The sequence below is a fragment of the Abramis brama genome, assembly GCF_963993115.1.
Source record: "Abramis brama genome assembly, chromosome: 2".
NCBI classification, from domain to species: domain Eukaryota; kingdom Metazoa; phylum Chordata; class Actinopteri; order Cypriniformes; family Leuciscidae; genus Abramis; species Abramis brama.
This window is the reverse complement of record NC_139964.1, coordinates 9,055,086-9,072,511: the sequence shown is the minus strand read 5'-3', so window position 1 is coordinate 9,072,511 and position 17,426 is coordinate 9,055,086. Positions and strand designations below refer to the sequence as shown.

The 17,426-nt window shown below is 39.9% G+C and overlaps 1 protein-coding gene across 2 annotated transcripts in view; it reads left to right on the top strand.

The window, feature by feature from the left end:
* LOC311077614 (glutathione hydrolase 1 proenzyme-like) overlaps positions 1-17,426 on the top strand; it is a 31,553-nt gene that overhangs the window by 4,454 nt on the left and 9,673 nt on the right. The window contains exons 2-12 of one of the 2 annotated variants that reach the window (XM_084106185.1): positions 46-195; positions 572-751; positions 880-1,010; positions 3,923-4,012; positions 4,458-4,647; positions 4,830-4,990; positions 5,086-5,235; positions 5,837-5,967; positions 6,524-6,720; positions 8,143-8,258; positions 8,853-8,968. In XM_084106185.1, coding sequence (XP_083962311.1) covers positions 80-195; positions 572-751; positions 880-1,010; positions 3,923-4,012; positions 4,458-4,647; positions 4,830-4,990; positions 5,086-5,235; positions 5,837-5,967; positions 6,524-6,720; positions 8,143-8,258; positions 8,853-8,968 — 1,578 coding nt within the window. In that variant the 5' untranslated portion in view covers positions 46-79. The remainder of the gene's footprint in view (positions 1-45; positions 196-571; positions 752-879; positions 1,011-3,922; positions 4,013-4,457; positions 4,648-4,829; positions 4,991-5,085; positions 5,236-5,836; positions 5,968-6,523; positions 6,721-8,142; positions 8,259-8,852; positions 8,969-17,426) is intronic. The other variant, XM_084106186.1, reaches the window with a different exon arrangement.

Genomic DNA, 17,426 nt, shown 5'->3' with positions numbered 1-17,426 from the left:
TAATAATGATAATAATATATATATATATATATATATATTTTATAGTTTCTTTAAACTGGTGGACAGTGGCTATTCAATAATGGATCAAGACAGTCTTGAAGATCAAGAAGAGCTAGAAGGTCTAAAAGGTCAAAAAGATCAAGAAGGTCAAAAAGGTCAAAAAGGTCAAAAAGGTCAAGAAGACAAGTCAAAAAGGTGATGAAGAATGCACACACACAAACACTCTCTCACACACTCTCTCTCTCTCTCTCTCTCTCTCACACACACAGTCTATCTCTCTCTCTAACACACATAGACACGCATATAAAGTAAAATAGTACAATTTTAAAATGTAAAAGAAAATCTATAGTCCTCAGAACTGTAGAGGTTCAAGATGTAACATATTCCATATTGCATGAGAAAAGGATTAAGTGACAGAATAACTGACATGACATGATTCGGTCAGTTGATAATATAAGTAAGAGATAAGAGCTTCTCTACCACAAAATAAATAAAAATGAAACCACATTTGAATTCTGTTTGTGTGGTGAATTAATATCAAATATATCAAACTCTGGTTGTGTACTTTCAGACAGTGCCTGTGCCTGTGCCTGAAGTGTGTCATCGTCCTCGTCCTGTGCTTAATCAGCGGTGGGATAGGATATGTGATATGTCGCTATCTGAAATGCACAGGATATCTAAGAAGCTCTGTTAATTGCTATGATAAAGCAGCAGTGGCTGCAGATTCTGAGGTTTGCTCTGAGATCGGGAGGTACGGTTACAACACATTTATGTTTCTGGGAGAGATTTTGCAACCCTATAGTCTGCATTAATAATATGTTAAGTAAGCTTTATATAATAAGTTCACTTGACTTTACACAGAGCTCTTTGTGTTTGCAGGGACATGTTGAAGCGTAATGGTTCAGCAGTTGATGCTGCTATTGCTGCTCTGCTGTGTGTGAGTGTGGTTAATCCCCACAACATGGGCATCGGAGGAGGAGTGGTTTTCACCATATACAGTCCATCAACAGGTAAATGGGATTTGAGCAGTGTTGGGAGTAACGCGTTACAAAAGTAATGCATTACAGGAACATATTACTTTTTGCTGTAATGCAGTAGTGTAAGGCATTACTAATCAATTTTCAGTAATATTTTCCTCGGTACATGTTCGGTAACGCTTGCGTTACAACACACTTTTAGCCCAAAATGTAGGCTAATTGTTCAAAAAAAAAAAAAAAAAAAAAAAAACTGGAGGGAAAAAACAGCCAGACCGCGAGACATTAACGAATGAAAAATTAGTTATTACCTGCTCGTGGTCAGTCGATAGCCGCGTGTGGTGTCCAAGTTTGTAAATAAAGACTAAATTACCGCTTCAGATATATTTGTATGGCGATTTATTTCATTCATCTCCCTCTTGCTGATGTAACTTTGTATTGTGTGACATAATCCAGTAAAGCCGTGTTTAGGGCAGGTTTAAATAAATGCGAACACAAAAAATAAAATGAATATATTATGTTCATCCGGTGGGTAGTAGCCTATTACCTTTGGTTTGCTTAGTAGTGTCATTTACAGAATTACTAAAAAATGTTTTGCTACCTAAAAGTTAAAGATTTTTTTGTGTCATGCATGCATGTATATTTCCCTCATAATAAATATAAAACGCATGTGTAGACTGATATTTTTCTAATGTCTAAACTCCTTTATTAAGGGAGTAGCCTGTGGATATATAAACAGATGTTTCAATATATTGGTATTAAATGCATTTTCTGAGAATTTATATTTCATGTTTTAACTGCAAATGTCACGTCCATGACGCTGGAATTGCCCAATTTTAAAGAATTTATCCTCAACTGGTTTTGTGGTGTAGGTCTACGTATTTTATAATGTTAATTTCAAATAATACTAATAGTAGTTTAAAGATGTGGTAGCATTAGATCTGGACGGGAATGATAACTCTGGGAGTTGGAAGGGGTGTGTCGCGATTCTGCCTTCTCACACAGGTTTGTGGATCTGAATGTCGCGATTTCAGTTTCATCGCATATCGTTACAGCCCTAGTCATTTTAGAATGTTAAGTTCTACTTCTGTAGTTATTTTGGTGAAAGTAACTCAAAAGTAATACAGAAGTAATGTAACGCATTACAATTCTGAGACAGTAATATTGTAAGGTAAAGAATTACTTTTAAATAACAGTAACAAGTAACAACAATGGCAACAGTTCAAGAAACAAACAAAGAACCTCCTATGAGTGCTCATCTTTATAAAGCACATTTTGGGCTAGTGATTTTTTTTGTCTTTTTTTTTTTTTTTGTGCTATTCAGCAGATACATTTCAATCAACTTAAAGCAACTTATAGTGCATTATTAAAGAAGTGGTTTTCCCTAGAGCAGCCTGAGGTCAAGTGCCATGAGAAACAATTCCTGCCACATTTACCTGGGCACAAATATGGTTTGCTAATTTTGTATTAGCAAACCATACATTGACCAGTGTGAATGTGTTTTCATCCAAAATGTTTCTAGATCAACATCTTTTCAATTTCTGGAACAACATTTATTTTAATCAATTAGATTTTGGGGCTGGATATAAGGTTTATGTTGTGGTTAGGATTTAGTGCTGTGTTGGGGGATTCTACACCATTTATTATTTTTAGAGTTTAGGGTTGGACTTTGTTTTAGGGGTGTGAAGATACACTTAGCTCACGAGACAAGACAATACACTATATTGGGTTCACAAGAAAGAGACAATATTTTATCACTATTTTTAAGAAATCTTCAATGATAAAATATATGACTGATATTTTTGTTACTTATTAGACTGAAAGTCACAAAATGCAAAACAATGCAGATTCAATTTTAAAATGTTTGAACTAATTCAGGGCTGTGACTAATGATTAATTTGGTGATCAAGTTATCGGTCAATTATTTTGACAATTAATCTGATTTTTTAAATAATAGCCTATAAAATATAAATGAGAAAATAATAATTCATTCAAATAAAGATCAAAAGCAAGTAATCATATGGTTTTATTGAACAAATAAAGTAATACATAATATAAACATAACTTATGTACGTTATGTATTATAACAAATACCTGCAGAGGGCGCCAGCTGCTTGGTGATTGTTGTTGTTGTTACACTTTACAGCAGATCAAATCCTTGTTTAATTTTGGCCAAACAACATTTCATTCAAGTGTCCACTTAATTTTGAATATTTGGTCACTTCTTTACAATAGAAATAATTTCTTGAACAAGAACATGTGGACATCAAAACATGCAAACTGCTTTTTTTACTTTTTTTTTTTAATTGCAATGAACATCTGGCCTGAAAAGTGTTCCGCTTATGGTGTGTTGTGGTAAAGTTTGATGGAGAAATTCCTGTAAGCAAACAAATGTTAATGGAGCCCAACGACTGTTCGCCAGCAGCAGCAGCCATCCTCTTTGTTTTCTAGAAGCAGGGAATTCACGCAGAACCATTGCAACTCTGCCGTCATTATTTTAAGCCCGCCCATGGACTTTATACACGATGTGATTGGCCTGACTAGAGTTTGGTTTTTCCAGCTCGAACATAGTGTCGGCCCAGATCCGGCCCACATCTGGACTGTGTGGAATCCATGTGTACCAGGTGTGATTCGGATTTGGGCCGACACTATGTTGCTGTCTGGGTTGTTAACCGTTTATTAAATCTCACGGTACGAGATCTAGTCACATCCCTACTTTGTCCCTTTTCGTACTGTTTAGTAATATGAAAGAGAATAAGAAAGGGCAAAAATGAAGTACCTCACAGAAATATGATTGCTTTCTTAAAGCTGCACCACAGCTTGCTATTACAGATCTCAAGCTAGAATCTTAAATTCTTCAATGTCCTCTTTGGCCAAATCACTGCAACCTTTTGACCACTGGGCCACATCTTTGTGTTAAATTCAAAGTTTCATGTTTTCACCTTCAGGAAAGGTGGAGACAATTAATGCTAAAGAAATCGCTCCAATGAATGCTTCACAGAACATGTTTGGCAGTGACCCCGATAATGCAATATCAGGTAAACCACCATAAATCTACATATCTCCAAAACCATCCTCCATGATGGCTTTACAGCACAGATTCAGTATAAGCACATTAGTCCACACATTAAAACATGAACCCCCAGTTTCACAGTCAAGGCTATAGCTAGTCTCAGATTCAAATTTTGATCTGATTTAACTGAAAGTAACTTGCACTGAGATATTTTAAAATATGTCAGTGCAACTGTTTTGTCTCAAGATGTACACCAGTAATGTTTTTTTTTCTTTTTTTTTCTAAGGAACATATTTAATATAAAAGCTACTTAAATATCCTAATTAAACTAAGGCCTAGCCCTGGCTTAATCTAAGCCTTGTCTGTGAAACCAGGTCTAAAGCAGCTAAGTGATGTCTCTGATGATTTCTTGCCCGTTTGGCCATTGAATGACTTGACCATTCCTCTGTTTTATATGACTCTCATGCCAGGGTTGTATATCGCTGTGCCAGGAGAACTGCGTGGTTATCAGATGGCACACCAAAGACACGGGAAACTACCATGGAAGGAGCTGTTTGAGCCCAGTATAAAGCTGGCAAAGAAGGGTTTTCCAATTGGCAAGGCCTTGGCTGATGCCATAAAGGAGACTAGTCACACAATTCTGAATAATACAGTATTGTGGTAAGAATATATCATTTTGTAAACTAGAAAAAAAAGAAGAAAAAAAAAAAACTTTCTCAGTGGCAAATATCCTGAAAGGCAGATCTGACTCTATTATGTCTATATTTACACAAGGGTCCCTAAAGCATCAGCCTTTTAAATTTTATGGCATGATCTTCTGTTCTTCTCTTTCTTCTTTCCAGTGAAGTGCTTTGCGACTCAAATAATAACCTCTTGAAGGAAAATGACATTATAAGATTTCCCAAACTAGCTCTCACCTATCAGAAGATCGCAGAAGAAGGACCAGATGTCTTTTATAATGGGTCATTAACTCAGACTATAGTGGACGATATCAAGGCTGCAGGTTATTTCATGCTTATTAAATTTGACTCGTATCTAATGGATCTAGTGACTTAATTTGATGCAAATCTGTCTGAATCTGTGTTTCTCGTAACACAGGAGGCATTATAACACGTGAGGACCTGCTGAATTATAAGTCAGTGCTGAATGAGTATGCATTAAACTTTACTGTGGGGAAATACATATTTCATGCTCCTACCGTTCCATTCGGTGGACCTGTACTCGCTCTGATACTCAACATTCTCAAAGGTCAGTGTGTGTGTGTGTGTGTGTGTGTGTGTGTGTGTGTGTGTGTGTGTGTGTGTGTGTGTGTCTGTGTGTGGATTACAGGTTGGGACTGCTAAGGCTCTTTAATTACTAGGGCCATCTTCATTCAGGACCGGCCCATGGCATAGGTGACATAGGCAGTTGCCTACGGTGCAAAAAATGATAGGGGGCGTCACACGAGAGGATCTGTATCTATTGTGCCATTAACCTAATAAAGCACAACAGTTGATGTGCATGTGAGAGAGTTCAATTCAAAGCTGTATATGATTGTCCAACACAACATGCCCCGACCCTATTACATCTATTAATATAGTTCTATTCAAATTACCTTGAGTTTGCTCTTAAAACAGCCAGTTCATGCCATCATACTTTGCTTGAGTTACTAAAGACGCTTAAGACATTTAAACTTTAAGATCACATCAAACACTTATAAAAAGCAACAATTGTGAAGGACCAAAAGACTTGTACAGTGTGCGACATGGCTTTAGTAATATCTCAGGGTCTGTGTTTAACCTTAGTCTATAGTCTTTAATTATTTCAATGTTTTAAGGTTCAGCTCAAATAATTAAGCATTTAATTGCAGGTTACAATATCTCAAGCAGCAGCATGTCCACTGTAGAGAAAAAGACTTTGATGTATCATCGTATGATAGAGGCGTTCCGCTTCGCTGATGTCGAAAAGAAAAACCTGACACATACTGAAAACATCACTGAGGTGAGTTCAAGTCTACCTATTATTCCTTGGGCCTATACTGGATATTTGCAGGCTAAAGGGATGTGTTAAAAGGGAATAGTTCACCCAAAAATAGCAATTATGGGACCAAGCTCCAAACACATATAAAAGTACCACAGATGTTGGATCAATAGCCTTGTTGGCAGCGGTTTGACATATAGCACGACCCCAGCCCGGGTCCCGACTCAGGATCCTTTGCTGATCCTGTTGCACACTCTCTTTGCTCTGTTGTTTCTTGTCTCATCTACACTGTCCTTCACTGATTATGTTATATTATTGTTTACTGATAATGTTCCCCTCCACAAATTTGAACTGAACGTGATGTGAGCAGTGAGTGGTGGGCACCAAGGGGAAACCCCTGGCATGTTGACTGGGAAGCCACCTCAGATCTCAAATACAGTATTTCTGAATCGTATTAAATATCTTTGCAACATCTGATCTAACAGGAGTAACTTATCTTAGTAAATTAGTAACTTTTATCAAAGCTTTTCCTTTTCCTTTTCCTATATTTATGCATTTTGTCAATTTTGTTTCACAGTTGGTAAAAATGATGATCTCAGACAGCTTTGCGGACGAAAAACGGAGTGAGATTAATGATGACATCAAACAAACCAAGTATGATGGTGATAAGCCAAAGAACACTGATACAGTGCCTGATGACCATGGCACATCTCACCTGTCTATTATCGCAGAAGATGGGAGTGCAGTGGCAGTCACCAGCAGTATCAATAACGAGTAAGAGAAAAAAAAAAGAGAAAAGGGGATCAGTGTTTCTTAATCCTGGTCTTGATCTAACACACCCAGATTCAGTTATTGAGCACTGGAATAACTGAACTCTCTACCAACTGGTTCTAATAACATGTTGAAAGCTGTCAGAGAGTCATTAGCCGCATTTCAATTACAGATTTGCGTAAATCTTTTGCGATGTTTTCTAAATGTCGATAAAAACTATTGCGAAATGGCAGCATTTCCATTAACCGATGTTATGCGACTGAAACAAAAAATGTTCCTCTCACAATAAGTCATTACAATAATTATGGCAACGGATGTTGGTAGGTTCACATTTTTCCCAGCCACTGCACTAACCATTATATTTAATCAGGCGTGTTAAGCAGTTAATGGTAAGGACAAGCCCCATATACTTGTGAGTGGCACATATGAGGTGTTTCTGGGTGTTTCTCCATCATACGTGCTTCAAGTTTTTGATTGTGGTATTCTTTGTGGTTTAGCATCCAGTATTCACGTAATTATTTAGTCTTTTATGAGTTTAATAAAGAACTATGTCTCATTTTATGTCCAAACAAACCATGCCAGGTAGAAAATTCAGCAAAATCATTCAAGTCAGCTAATGAGACAAAGCCTTTAGCAATACGTATATTAAACACTGCTAACAAGATTTACTCAACTGAGTAAAATACAACACTTTTTTTTTAAACTGCACTCTTCCCTTCAAAAATACAGATTCGATTTTAATGTGGAATAGATATTAAAAAACAAGATGTTAAAGGTGTCCTTGATCATGATTTCTCTTTTTTAACTTCGCTATGTTGCTGTTTGAGCATACACAACATCTGCAAAGTTGTGACGCTCAAAGTTTAAAGCAATGGGAGGTATTTTTTTTTTACAGAAATCTCTTCTTAAGAGTACATTGTTGACTACAACAATCAGCTTTTTAAGAACTACAACAATACTTACCTCCACATCAGCTACCTAAATTCAACTAACCATTCAGAAACGTCCTGTTGCATTCTACATGTTCACTTCTTCTTAAGTCCCTGCATCATTGTCCGACTCCAGTTTGAACATAAAAGGCTAAAAGTTTTTGAAATCTTCAGTGCATGTCCATGTGAGGTAATGCTAACACATGAGCCCTTGACGCTCCGCCCTCAGGGGAGCAGAAGCTTGTTAGCATTTAAAGGGACACACACAAAAACGGCACATTTTTGCTCACCCTCAAAAAGTGACAATTTTAACATGCTATATAAATATATCTGTGGGGTATTTTGAGCAAAACTTCATATACTCACTCTGGGGACATCAGATAATTATATACATCTTTTGAAAAGAATATTCTAGGACCCCTTTAATGTACGTTTAGTGTATATATTTATGAAGCTTAGTTGCTTTGTTATCTGGATCTTTTTTGTGTTCTCACAGGTTTGGCTCTGGAGTGATGTCACGCTCAACAGGCATTATATTTAATGACCAAATGAGGGATTTCATTGATCCTGAGGTGACAAATGGAGTTGACAAAATCAAATTACTTAAACCAGGTAAAACATAAAATAAAAAAAGTTGCATGGCTTGAGTTTTATGAGTTATAATATTAACTCTTTCCCTGCCATTGATGGCATTTTCTGTAATTTATGACAAAACGCTTCCCCGTCGTTGACAGAAATTTCCGGCTATTCAGGTTTTCACTGTTATGCTGTATGGGTGCTATTATGCATCTTTTGGAAGAGTACAGAATCTCCAGATCAAAACAAGCAAAGAAGAAGCAGAAAAAAGCAATAGAAGGATTGCTGACATACAAATAACATAATCATCAGACATTAAACAGTATATAAATCAAAACTGCCTAATGTTCCTGAATGAAATGTCAACCTATAAAGAGGGAACGACTGTGAAGCATTAGGTGTGGTGATGGACACAATCTACTCCATCTGTGTTATACTGCATGTTCAGATATTCATACATCAGAATATTCTGGAGTTTTGTAAAGATTTGTGAAAATGATCAAAGATGCTGCCGTTTACTGGAAGCTATAAAAAAAAAAAAAAAAAAAAAAAAAACGCTGACAGGGAAAGAGTTATAAATAATAAAAAAATATATATATTCACATGTAAATGACTATTTGTTTTGACAAGGTAAATGGCCACCTTCATCTATGTGTCCCACAATAATATTGGACAAACAAAGCAGACAAGTCAGAATGGTTGTTGGAGGTTCAGGTGGGACAAATATCACCACTGCAACTGCTCAGGTAACAAAACAAAAACACTTAAAAGGCACACTATGTAAGATTTTTTTTTTTTTTCAAAAAACATTTGAACAATGTTATATATTTTGTTGATTTGTGTACTTACATTATCCCAAATGTTTCTTAGAATGTTTAAATCCAGAGAAATAAGCAGTTTCAACCAGGACCGTGCCTGTGCGTCGCCTATCAGTGACATTATACCCATGTTACCCCCGATTTCTGAGCCATGTGTCGCGCTCGTCTCTCATTAGCAATCGCTCCAGCAGCCTCGTTCTGCTAACAACGGCTTTTATAACGTTAATAAATCTTTAATACATTACCTGTCATCCATGAATATGATTTCTGCCCTAGTCCATCGTAGTGTTGTCACGGTACCAAAATTTCAGTATTCGGTACCGATACCAGTGAAAATCCACGGTTCTCGGTACCAATTTCGGTACCAAAGTGCTAGAAATCGATAAATTCTTTGCTGATACTTCCTCGTCATCATGGAGAGCGCATTTCGCACCGTTTCAAAAATAGTCGATCTCCGAATGCGAACGAACTTACTTTGAATTTTAGTAGGCCTATTGTTTTTATATGAGGATCCTTTTTCAAATACAAGGTCAATATTGATTTTCACTAACGACAAAACAACTAATTATCCGTGAATTTATATGGAACTAATCTTTACAAGCTTTCCATCTTACTTTCCTCATGTACAGTAACGTAACGTTGCATTCGGAGATAGACAAGTTTCTCCTTTCCACAAGCGCTTTCTTTCCCGTGGCGTCTGTCGTTGCTATGCAAACATGAACATAGGCGCTCCTGGAAAAACCATAGACAGTATATAAACGGGAAAAACGAGCGCGCCGCGTCGCTCCTAATATGAGAGATTTGGAATCAGTGCATGCATTCGCATCAAGGAACCGGGTTTGAACGGGTCCTCGGTACCACCGGTACTTAAAGGGGTGGTTCGGGATTTTTGACATCGGACCTCATTTTTAAGTCAGCCTGGTTGTTATTCATCAGTGGAGACATTTTTTTTTTAAAATTATCCAGTCCTTATATTTGGATAGTTAGCCGATGCTAGGCTAGCGCGAGTCAATGGTATATGTTAGCCAGCCATTAAAAAACGTTTTACCCACTCCACAGTGCACCAAACGCAAATCAATTATAACACTAGACTATCGATGTCCGTTGAGAGAATAATGTTAGAAATCAAACTTACCTTTCATCACATTGCATTAGTTATAATTTGTTCCCTGCAATCATAAGCCTTGTCTACAGCAGCAGCGGAGTGATATTGATTACCTAGGCAACCGAGTGAGCCGGTACACACATGACGCAAGTGTATTTACCTGCCGCTGGCACAACTGTAGTGCGCTTCTGTTCTGTGTTTACTTTTTGCCGCATTACTAACTGGAGCAAAGTAAAATTCCGCAGCTGCTGAGAAACTAGTTCCTTTGGGATCATTGAGATGAAAGGTAAGTTTGATTTCTAACATTATTCTCTCAACGGACAATTGCATCGATAGTCTAGTGTTATAATTGATTTGCGTTTGGTGCACTGTGGAGTGGGTAAAACGGTTTTTAATGGCTGGCTAACATATACCATTGACTCGCGCTAGCCTAGCATCGGCTAACTATCCAAATATAAGGACTGGATAATTTTTAAAAAAAAATGTCTCCACTGATGAATAACAACCAGGCTGACTTAAAAATGAGGTCCGATGTCAAAAATCCCGAACCACCCCTTTAAGAAAACTTGGTACCGTGACGTTTAAATTTTTTTAGTACCGACTTGGTACCGAAGTACCGGGTCTTTTGACAACACTAGTCCATCGTATTCTCCACCGATTGTAGAGGTGAAAACAAGAACTCCCATGATTCAGCCAAATCAAGGCGTCATCAAGCTACGCCTTTGTTTTGAATACGACCTCTGGCAAAACATTACTTAGTGTGCCTTTAAGAGAGTTGAACAATTAACGTATTCCTCAACTTTACATAACAGCACATTACAGAAAGCAACATAATTTTTTTTTACATTTGATTATTCTGGATGACTATTCTGAACTTGAAAAACATTTGTTGATTCTGAATATGTCAAGGTTGGGGTGAAGGGAAGAGGCGAGGACTCAATAATGCAGAATATGGGCTTTTATTTGATAAAAAAACGAACAAAAACTACCCCGAGCGGGAAAACAGGACTGGCAGCAGGACTTGACTTGACTTACAAGGCAGGGAAACACACAAGTGGGGACATTTGAAGATGGTCTGGCACAGGACTGCAAACACAAGGAGAATAAGGCCCCGTTTACTCTGAAAAAGTATAACCCCATGGTTATTTTGAAAAAACTGAGACATTTCCCTTCGTTTGTGCCCTTTGTTTACACGCAAACAGAGAATTCACCTCTGAAAACTATTCTTTCTAAAAACTCCGGCCAGATTGGAGATTTTGGAAAACTTTGTTTGCATGTTTGCATGTAAAACTGACGTCCATTTCACACATACTCTGTGTGCAGTGCGTATGCGGTGCAGGAGCAGCATGTGCTATAGTGCTTTCACATATGCTGCGTTTGCAGTGTGTAACCCACGGCTATACCACAAACACATTTACTCACTATTTTTCTTTCAAATCCAGAAGTTATCAGCAACTTTTATTAAAAAAAAAGTTTTGTCAGCATTGCGATTCTCTTTGTACACCTATACACTCTTTCACGAGTTCACATCTACATATAATTAATACAATAAGTTTATGCGTATTTGGCGTGCTGTCCGGGGGGAGGGCTCCGAGCTCGGAGTTAGGCCCGAACCCAAAGTACTCCCCCCAGTTGGTAAGTGTAGATGGAAATGGAAGTGTAGATGGAACTGGAAGTGAGGAGATGGGGTGGAGGAGGGATGCTGACAAACTTTCAATGAACAGAGATAGGTCTGCTGTGAATTTATACTCTGTCATTGAGTTGATTACTGATTAATCAACAGCTGTGCATGATTTGGTTAATTATCTGAACCTGCTCCTCCCGAACTTTGTTAAATAAAACCTCATTTCACGAGTTCACAGCTACATATAATTAATACAATAAGTTTATGCGTATTTGGCGTGCTGTCCGGGGGGAGGGCTCCGAGCTCGGAGTTAGGCCCGAACCCAAAGTACTCCCCCCATAAAAGCCAGGTGAGCGCAGGACAGCAATCGTAAAATGATGTGCAATTAATCCCCCCAAAAAGTGCAGGGCATGAGAAGGTATTTTACTAAAAACGAGCTTGACTGTTCGACCGGTAGGGCTCTCGCGACATCCGACGGGAACTTGGATGCTCACGGCATCGGACGGATAAGCCCATTCGGCAGTTGAACTGTCAACTCGATGACGCAAGATTTTTACGAGCGTGATTTGAAAAAGAGTTTAGCCATTCAACTGGGAGGGCCCTCGCAGCGTCCGACGGGAACTTGGATGCTCACGGCATCGGATGGGTAGGCCTCGCCAGCGGAAGGGAGGGCGTCCGCTGGACTCTGTCGGGGGGCTCGACCAGCGCTTCGAAGGGGGCTGGGACACGGGAACAGAACCCTCGCGGCCCGACGAATGGGGAGCCCACACAGCGGCGTGAGCGCAGCCGTCCCACGACGACTAAGATGGGCAGACTCTCACTGCGATTCGAACGGGAGGGCTCGATCAGCGCTTCGGAAGGGGGACAGAGCCCGGCCCTTGAACGAGGAGCCGTTACGTGTGCGAACGGGGGAGCCTGCCATTGTTTGTAAAAAAGACGCTGTATTGTAGATGTTTGTTGTATCGAGCTTGAACGCAGCGAACCAAATGATACTGGAAGTGGGTTGGATCTTGGTACTGGTACTGAGTGACAATGGATGGAGCGCAGCAGGTGATGGAAATGAATGATTTAATTATGGCTTGGTGAGCGTTTTGATGTGGAAGCGGCTGGATCTGATGTAGGTTTTGAACGCTTCTGATGTGGGCCGAGTAGGGATTTGAACATTGAACGTTTATACTGCAGTAAATCAACGAGAGTGGTACAGTTGGATGGTGGTTGGCGGATTGGAAATATAAACGAAGTGACCTTTTTGCTCGATCAGTTTACTACTTGTTTAATGAAGAAAATATGGTTTCGATATCTACGATCTGTAAATCTGAGATTGGAGGATGGGTATTTGAGTCGACGTTAGATGTGATAGTCAATTCGGAGCGGTGGAGAAAACCGAAGACAGCTAGGACAGACGTGCTTCCAGTGTGCAGACGGAGTTGGTGGAATGGTATGCGAGACAGAGTGTCGGAATACATTTGGTGAGTATGTCAATTGCAATAGATTGACTGGTATCCGGATGAGCGGGATAAGTTCTTGAATCCTTTAATGAGCAGGAATGTTTGAGATTTATTTATGGCGGGGGGCAGGCTTACCGTAGACTAATTTATTTAAAACTGAATGCTGGTTAGATAGCTCTATTAAGCTTTTTATGCTTCTGGCACCAACGTCCTGAATTTCTGCAAAGAGTAATGGGAGAGTCAGCGATTTGATTTTGTGCTCCTGGAACGTGTTTGGCAGTTACTACAAACTGATCAAGCGGATTTCCAAATGAGGCATCTGAGGAGTGGCAATTAACGCGGGTGAGTAAGAACGACCTTTGTTGATGCAGTGCATAGTTTAGTTTGTCGCGATGGACCAGGATTCTGTTAGTTGACCACTTTCCCCCCTGGGAAAGCCGTGACGACGATTGGAAGGAGCTGTCAACGGCTTAATCGAGGGGGAGAGAGATGTAATCGTAGAAAAAGGTAGAAAAAGCCATTCCACTGATTAGAGTAGGTTATCCATAAACTTAGGGCGAGGAGGTGCGTGATGAAAGGGCGGCCTTGCGGAATTATGTGTATAGCATGGTTTAGGTGGCCGAGCGGCGAGAAGAATTCGCGTTTGGAATTATTTGGGCAGTCTATGAGGTTGGACGGAAGGACTGCCTCCGCTGTGAGACCGATGCTTGCAGAGAAGAGAAAACAGATGCATGCAGTGTCCGCTGGGAGACCAATAATCGCTGGACAGGGAAGAGAGAAAAATGGATGCATGCAGTGTCCGCTGGGAGACCAGTTCTCCTGCTGGAGCAGACACATCCCTGCTAGCAGTAGAGAAAATGAACTGGAGTAACAAATCCTGTGGGAGCAAAGGAAACCTCACTGCTGTGGCAGTAGAGAATTAGCCAGAGAAACAGAGCTTGCGGGAGCATAGGAGACATCACTACTGCGGCAGGGGAGAAAGTAGTTAGAGTAACAGAAATCCTGAGGGAGCAAAGGAACCTCATTGCTGTGGCAGTAGAGAATTAGCCGGAGAAACAGTTCCTGCAGGAGCAGAGGAGACATTGCTGCTGCGGCAGGGGAGAAAATAGCCAGTAACAGAAAACCCATGAGAGCGAAGGAAAACCTTACTGCTGTGGCAGTAGAGAATTAGCCAGAGAAACAGAGCTCTTGCGAGAGCAGGAGACAGCCTTGTTACAGCAGCATAGAAAATTAGTTAGGGAAATAGAGTTCCTGCGGGAGCAGAGGAGACATCAGTGCGGTGGCAGTGGAGAAAATAGCTGGAGTAACAGAAAACCTGTGGGGGCAGAGGAGACATCACTGCTGTGGCAGTCGAGAAAATAGCCGGAGTAACAGAAAACCTGTGGGGGCAGTTGAGAATTAGCCGGAGTAACAGGAAACCTGCAGGAGCAGAGGAGAATTAGCCGGAGAAACAGTTCCTGCAGGAGCAGAGGAGACATCACTGCTGTGGCAGGGGAGAAAAATAGCGAGAGAAACGGAAATCCTATGGGAAAGGGAGAGACACTGCAGTGGCAGTAAACAAGATTAGCTAAGGGAACAGAGCTCCTGCGGGAGCAGAGGAGACATCACTGTTGCGGCAATGGAGAAAAAGCCGGAGTAAGATAAAACCTGTGGTAGCAGAAGAAAACATCACTGCTGCGGCAATGTAGCAAATAGCCAGAGTTACAGAGAACCTGTGGGAGCAGAGGAAACATCACTGCTGTGGCAGAGGAAAAATAGCCAGAGTAACATGAAACCAGGAAATGAGCTCCTGCAGTGTGTGGATGAGCAAAGGGAGGAGGAGAGTGGGGCTTGGAGAGCCGATGGTCATCTTTTTGTGCGTTAATCTAAGACACGATGAAGAGGAGGTTAGAGATGAAATCCTTGCAGGATTATGCATTTCTGTTGATTAAAGGTGATCTAAGTAACTTTTTTATCTTAACCGAACAGCTTCGGAGTCATTGGAATGGTTATATGACTGTTTTCGGGTTGAATGGTGGTCTTCTCGCACCCCTCGAGCGCCTGTGAGACAAAAAACCACCCTTGCAACTTTGGGCCGCCGGCCGCAGCATCAGGAAGTATCGCATGATATCAGGTCTCGCGATGTAACAAACTGCTTTACGGCACTGCACACATATACTATCTAAACATTTATATGCTAGCCTTCTGTGTATTATACATACCTCAGTGGACATGGCTTCGTGCGTTCGCCGGGTTCTTTGAAAACAAATGCACGTGACCAGCGGGAGAAGATGGGACGAGCCAACGAGTTAACGACAGTGTTGTCAAATATCTATTCCGAAGCTGTAGGGGCAGCTCTATAGAGAAACTTGCGAGCAAAACAGCGAAGAAGTCGGCAAAGCTGCATAATGCAGCTTTAAGTGGCCGAGCACAGAGAGGTGGACGAGATCCGAAAGTCCTATTTATTTATTTATTCTTTGCCGTGAGGACTGGAGATCAACTGTGTTCAAATTAATGGCCAGGATTCGATGAGGCTGAACCCATGGTTTAACCTGCGTTCGGAATACAGAGCTTAGCCAAACTGTGCAGGGCTGAAAGATCAATTATTGAACGTTTGATGATTAACAACGTCAAAGTACACTCTGATTTAGATAACGATTGTTCGTTTATCTGTTGCTGGTTTCTAAGGAGACAGCTTACGTAAAAGACAACGCTTTGCATGAATTTAGTTTAGGCACTTTGTGTTTGTTTAATTTTGTTTCATTTAAGGATCACTAAACTATTGGTGTAAAGCACATTGCTTGTAACCATATATAAAAACATTTATGCTATAACTAAGTTTCTACGCGATTTATGCAGATAAATTGCAGGACATAGTTAACGATGTAAGTTAGGTTAAAGATTCTGAGCGCATGCATTCAGCACGTAATGCACGAGGCCGCGAGCTACTGTAGGCCTACTTGTGAGTTTTAGCCACAAGAAAGCAGCACGTTAATGACAGAAAATAATTTGGATCGACACCATTTAAAACGTGTTCCCCTCGTGTCAGAAATAAAGTTTATTCCAACACGAAGTGCCTTTTCTTTCCGTCCTTTATTTAGGTAGTGAATGAATAAAACAAAAGAAAAGAAGAAACCAGCGCTGGGAAGCTCAGGAAAATGGCTTCCCTCCCAATATTCTAGACAAAGAATATATACTGAAAATGTATAGGGAGTATCACAATCTTAACCAATAAAATCATACATGACATCATAGGTATCATATACTGTTGTATAACATAACTATAAATGGTCAATATCCGATACAGTTTCCTTTAGGTCCTTTAGATCCGAAGGGCTTCTGCAACACACAATACATGGAAAACACACATCTCTCTCCCCCTCTCTACATTGGGGTGCATGAAACAGATGTATCCTTACGTACACACAAAAGGAATGTGCAGACCAAGCCTTTTCTTCTGGACCCAACTTAGGCTATAGACAAAGCTATTACATGGACAAAGCTGAGACAAAGAAAATACATTTCTAACAATGGCCCCTTTGATAAGATAATTATCATATAACATAATTATCATATCACATCATTCTCAGCATGTCCATTATGTGTAGGATAATACATTGAAACATTCTTCATTCAAACATTTCCTTCAAAATCATTAAGGTTTTACAGTTCTGTTCATCATAGCATATTGAGAAGATACAAAAGTATTCATAGCACGATAAATCAACATTCTAATAAATGGAATAATACAGCAAACAATAAATGCAAGGATTAACAGTATCGTTCCTATTGGGATTAAAGCAGATACAAGCATTTGTTTCCAACTTGTGAACCAATCGCCAAACCCACTTCTATCACTCACTTCTCTTCTTTGTAGTTCATCAGCAATTTTTGTCATATTATTTATTCCGTCAGCTATAACATGCCCATCTTCGTCATTGGCCGGGATAAACGTGCAACAGGAGATACCAACGATGACACACACCCCTCCTCTGGACGCAGTCAGTTGGTCAAGTGCCAAACGATTCTGAAGGGCTGTCAAACGAAGAGCTCTAAGTTCTTCTTGGACACCAGCTAAAGTGTCCCTTGTAGTTTTGATAAAGGAAATCAATTCGTAACTTCGACTTCAATTTGAAGACTGCTAATTCCTATTGTTGGAAAAATTCCTTCAAAGAATCTTTCCATGCCAGTCCATAATCGATGTTCTTTTGGCACTGGATTATCTCTACC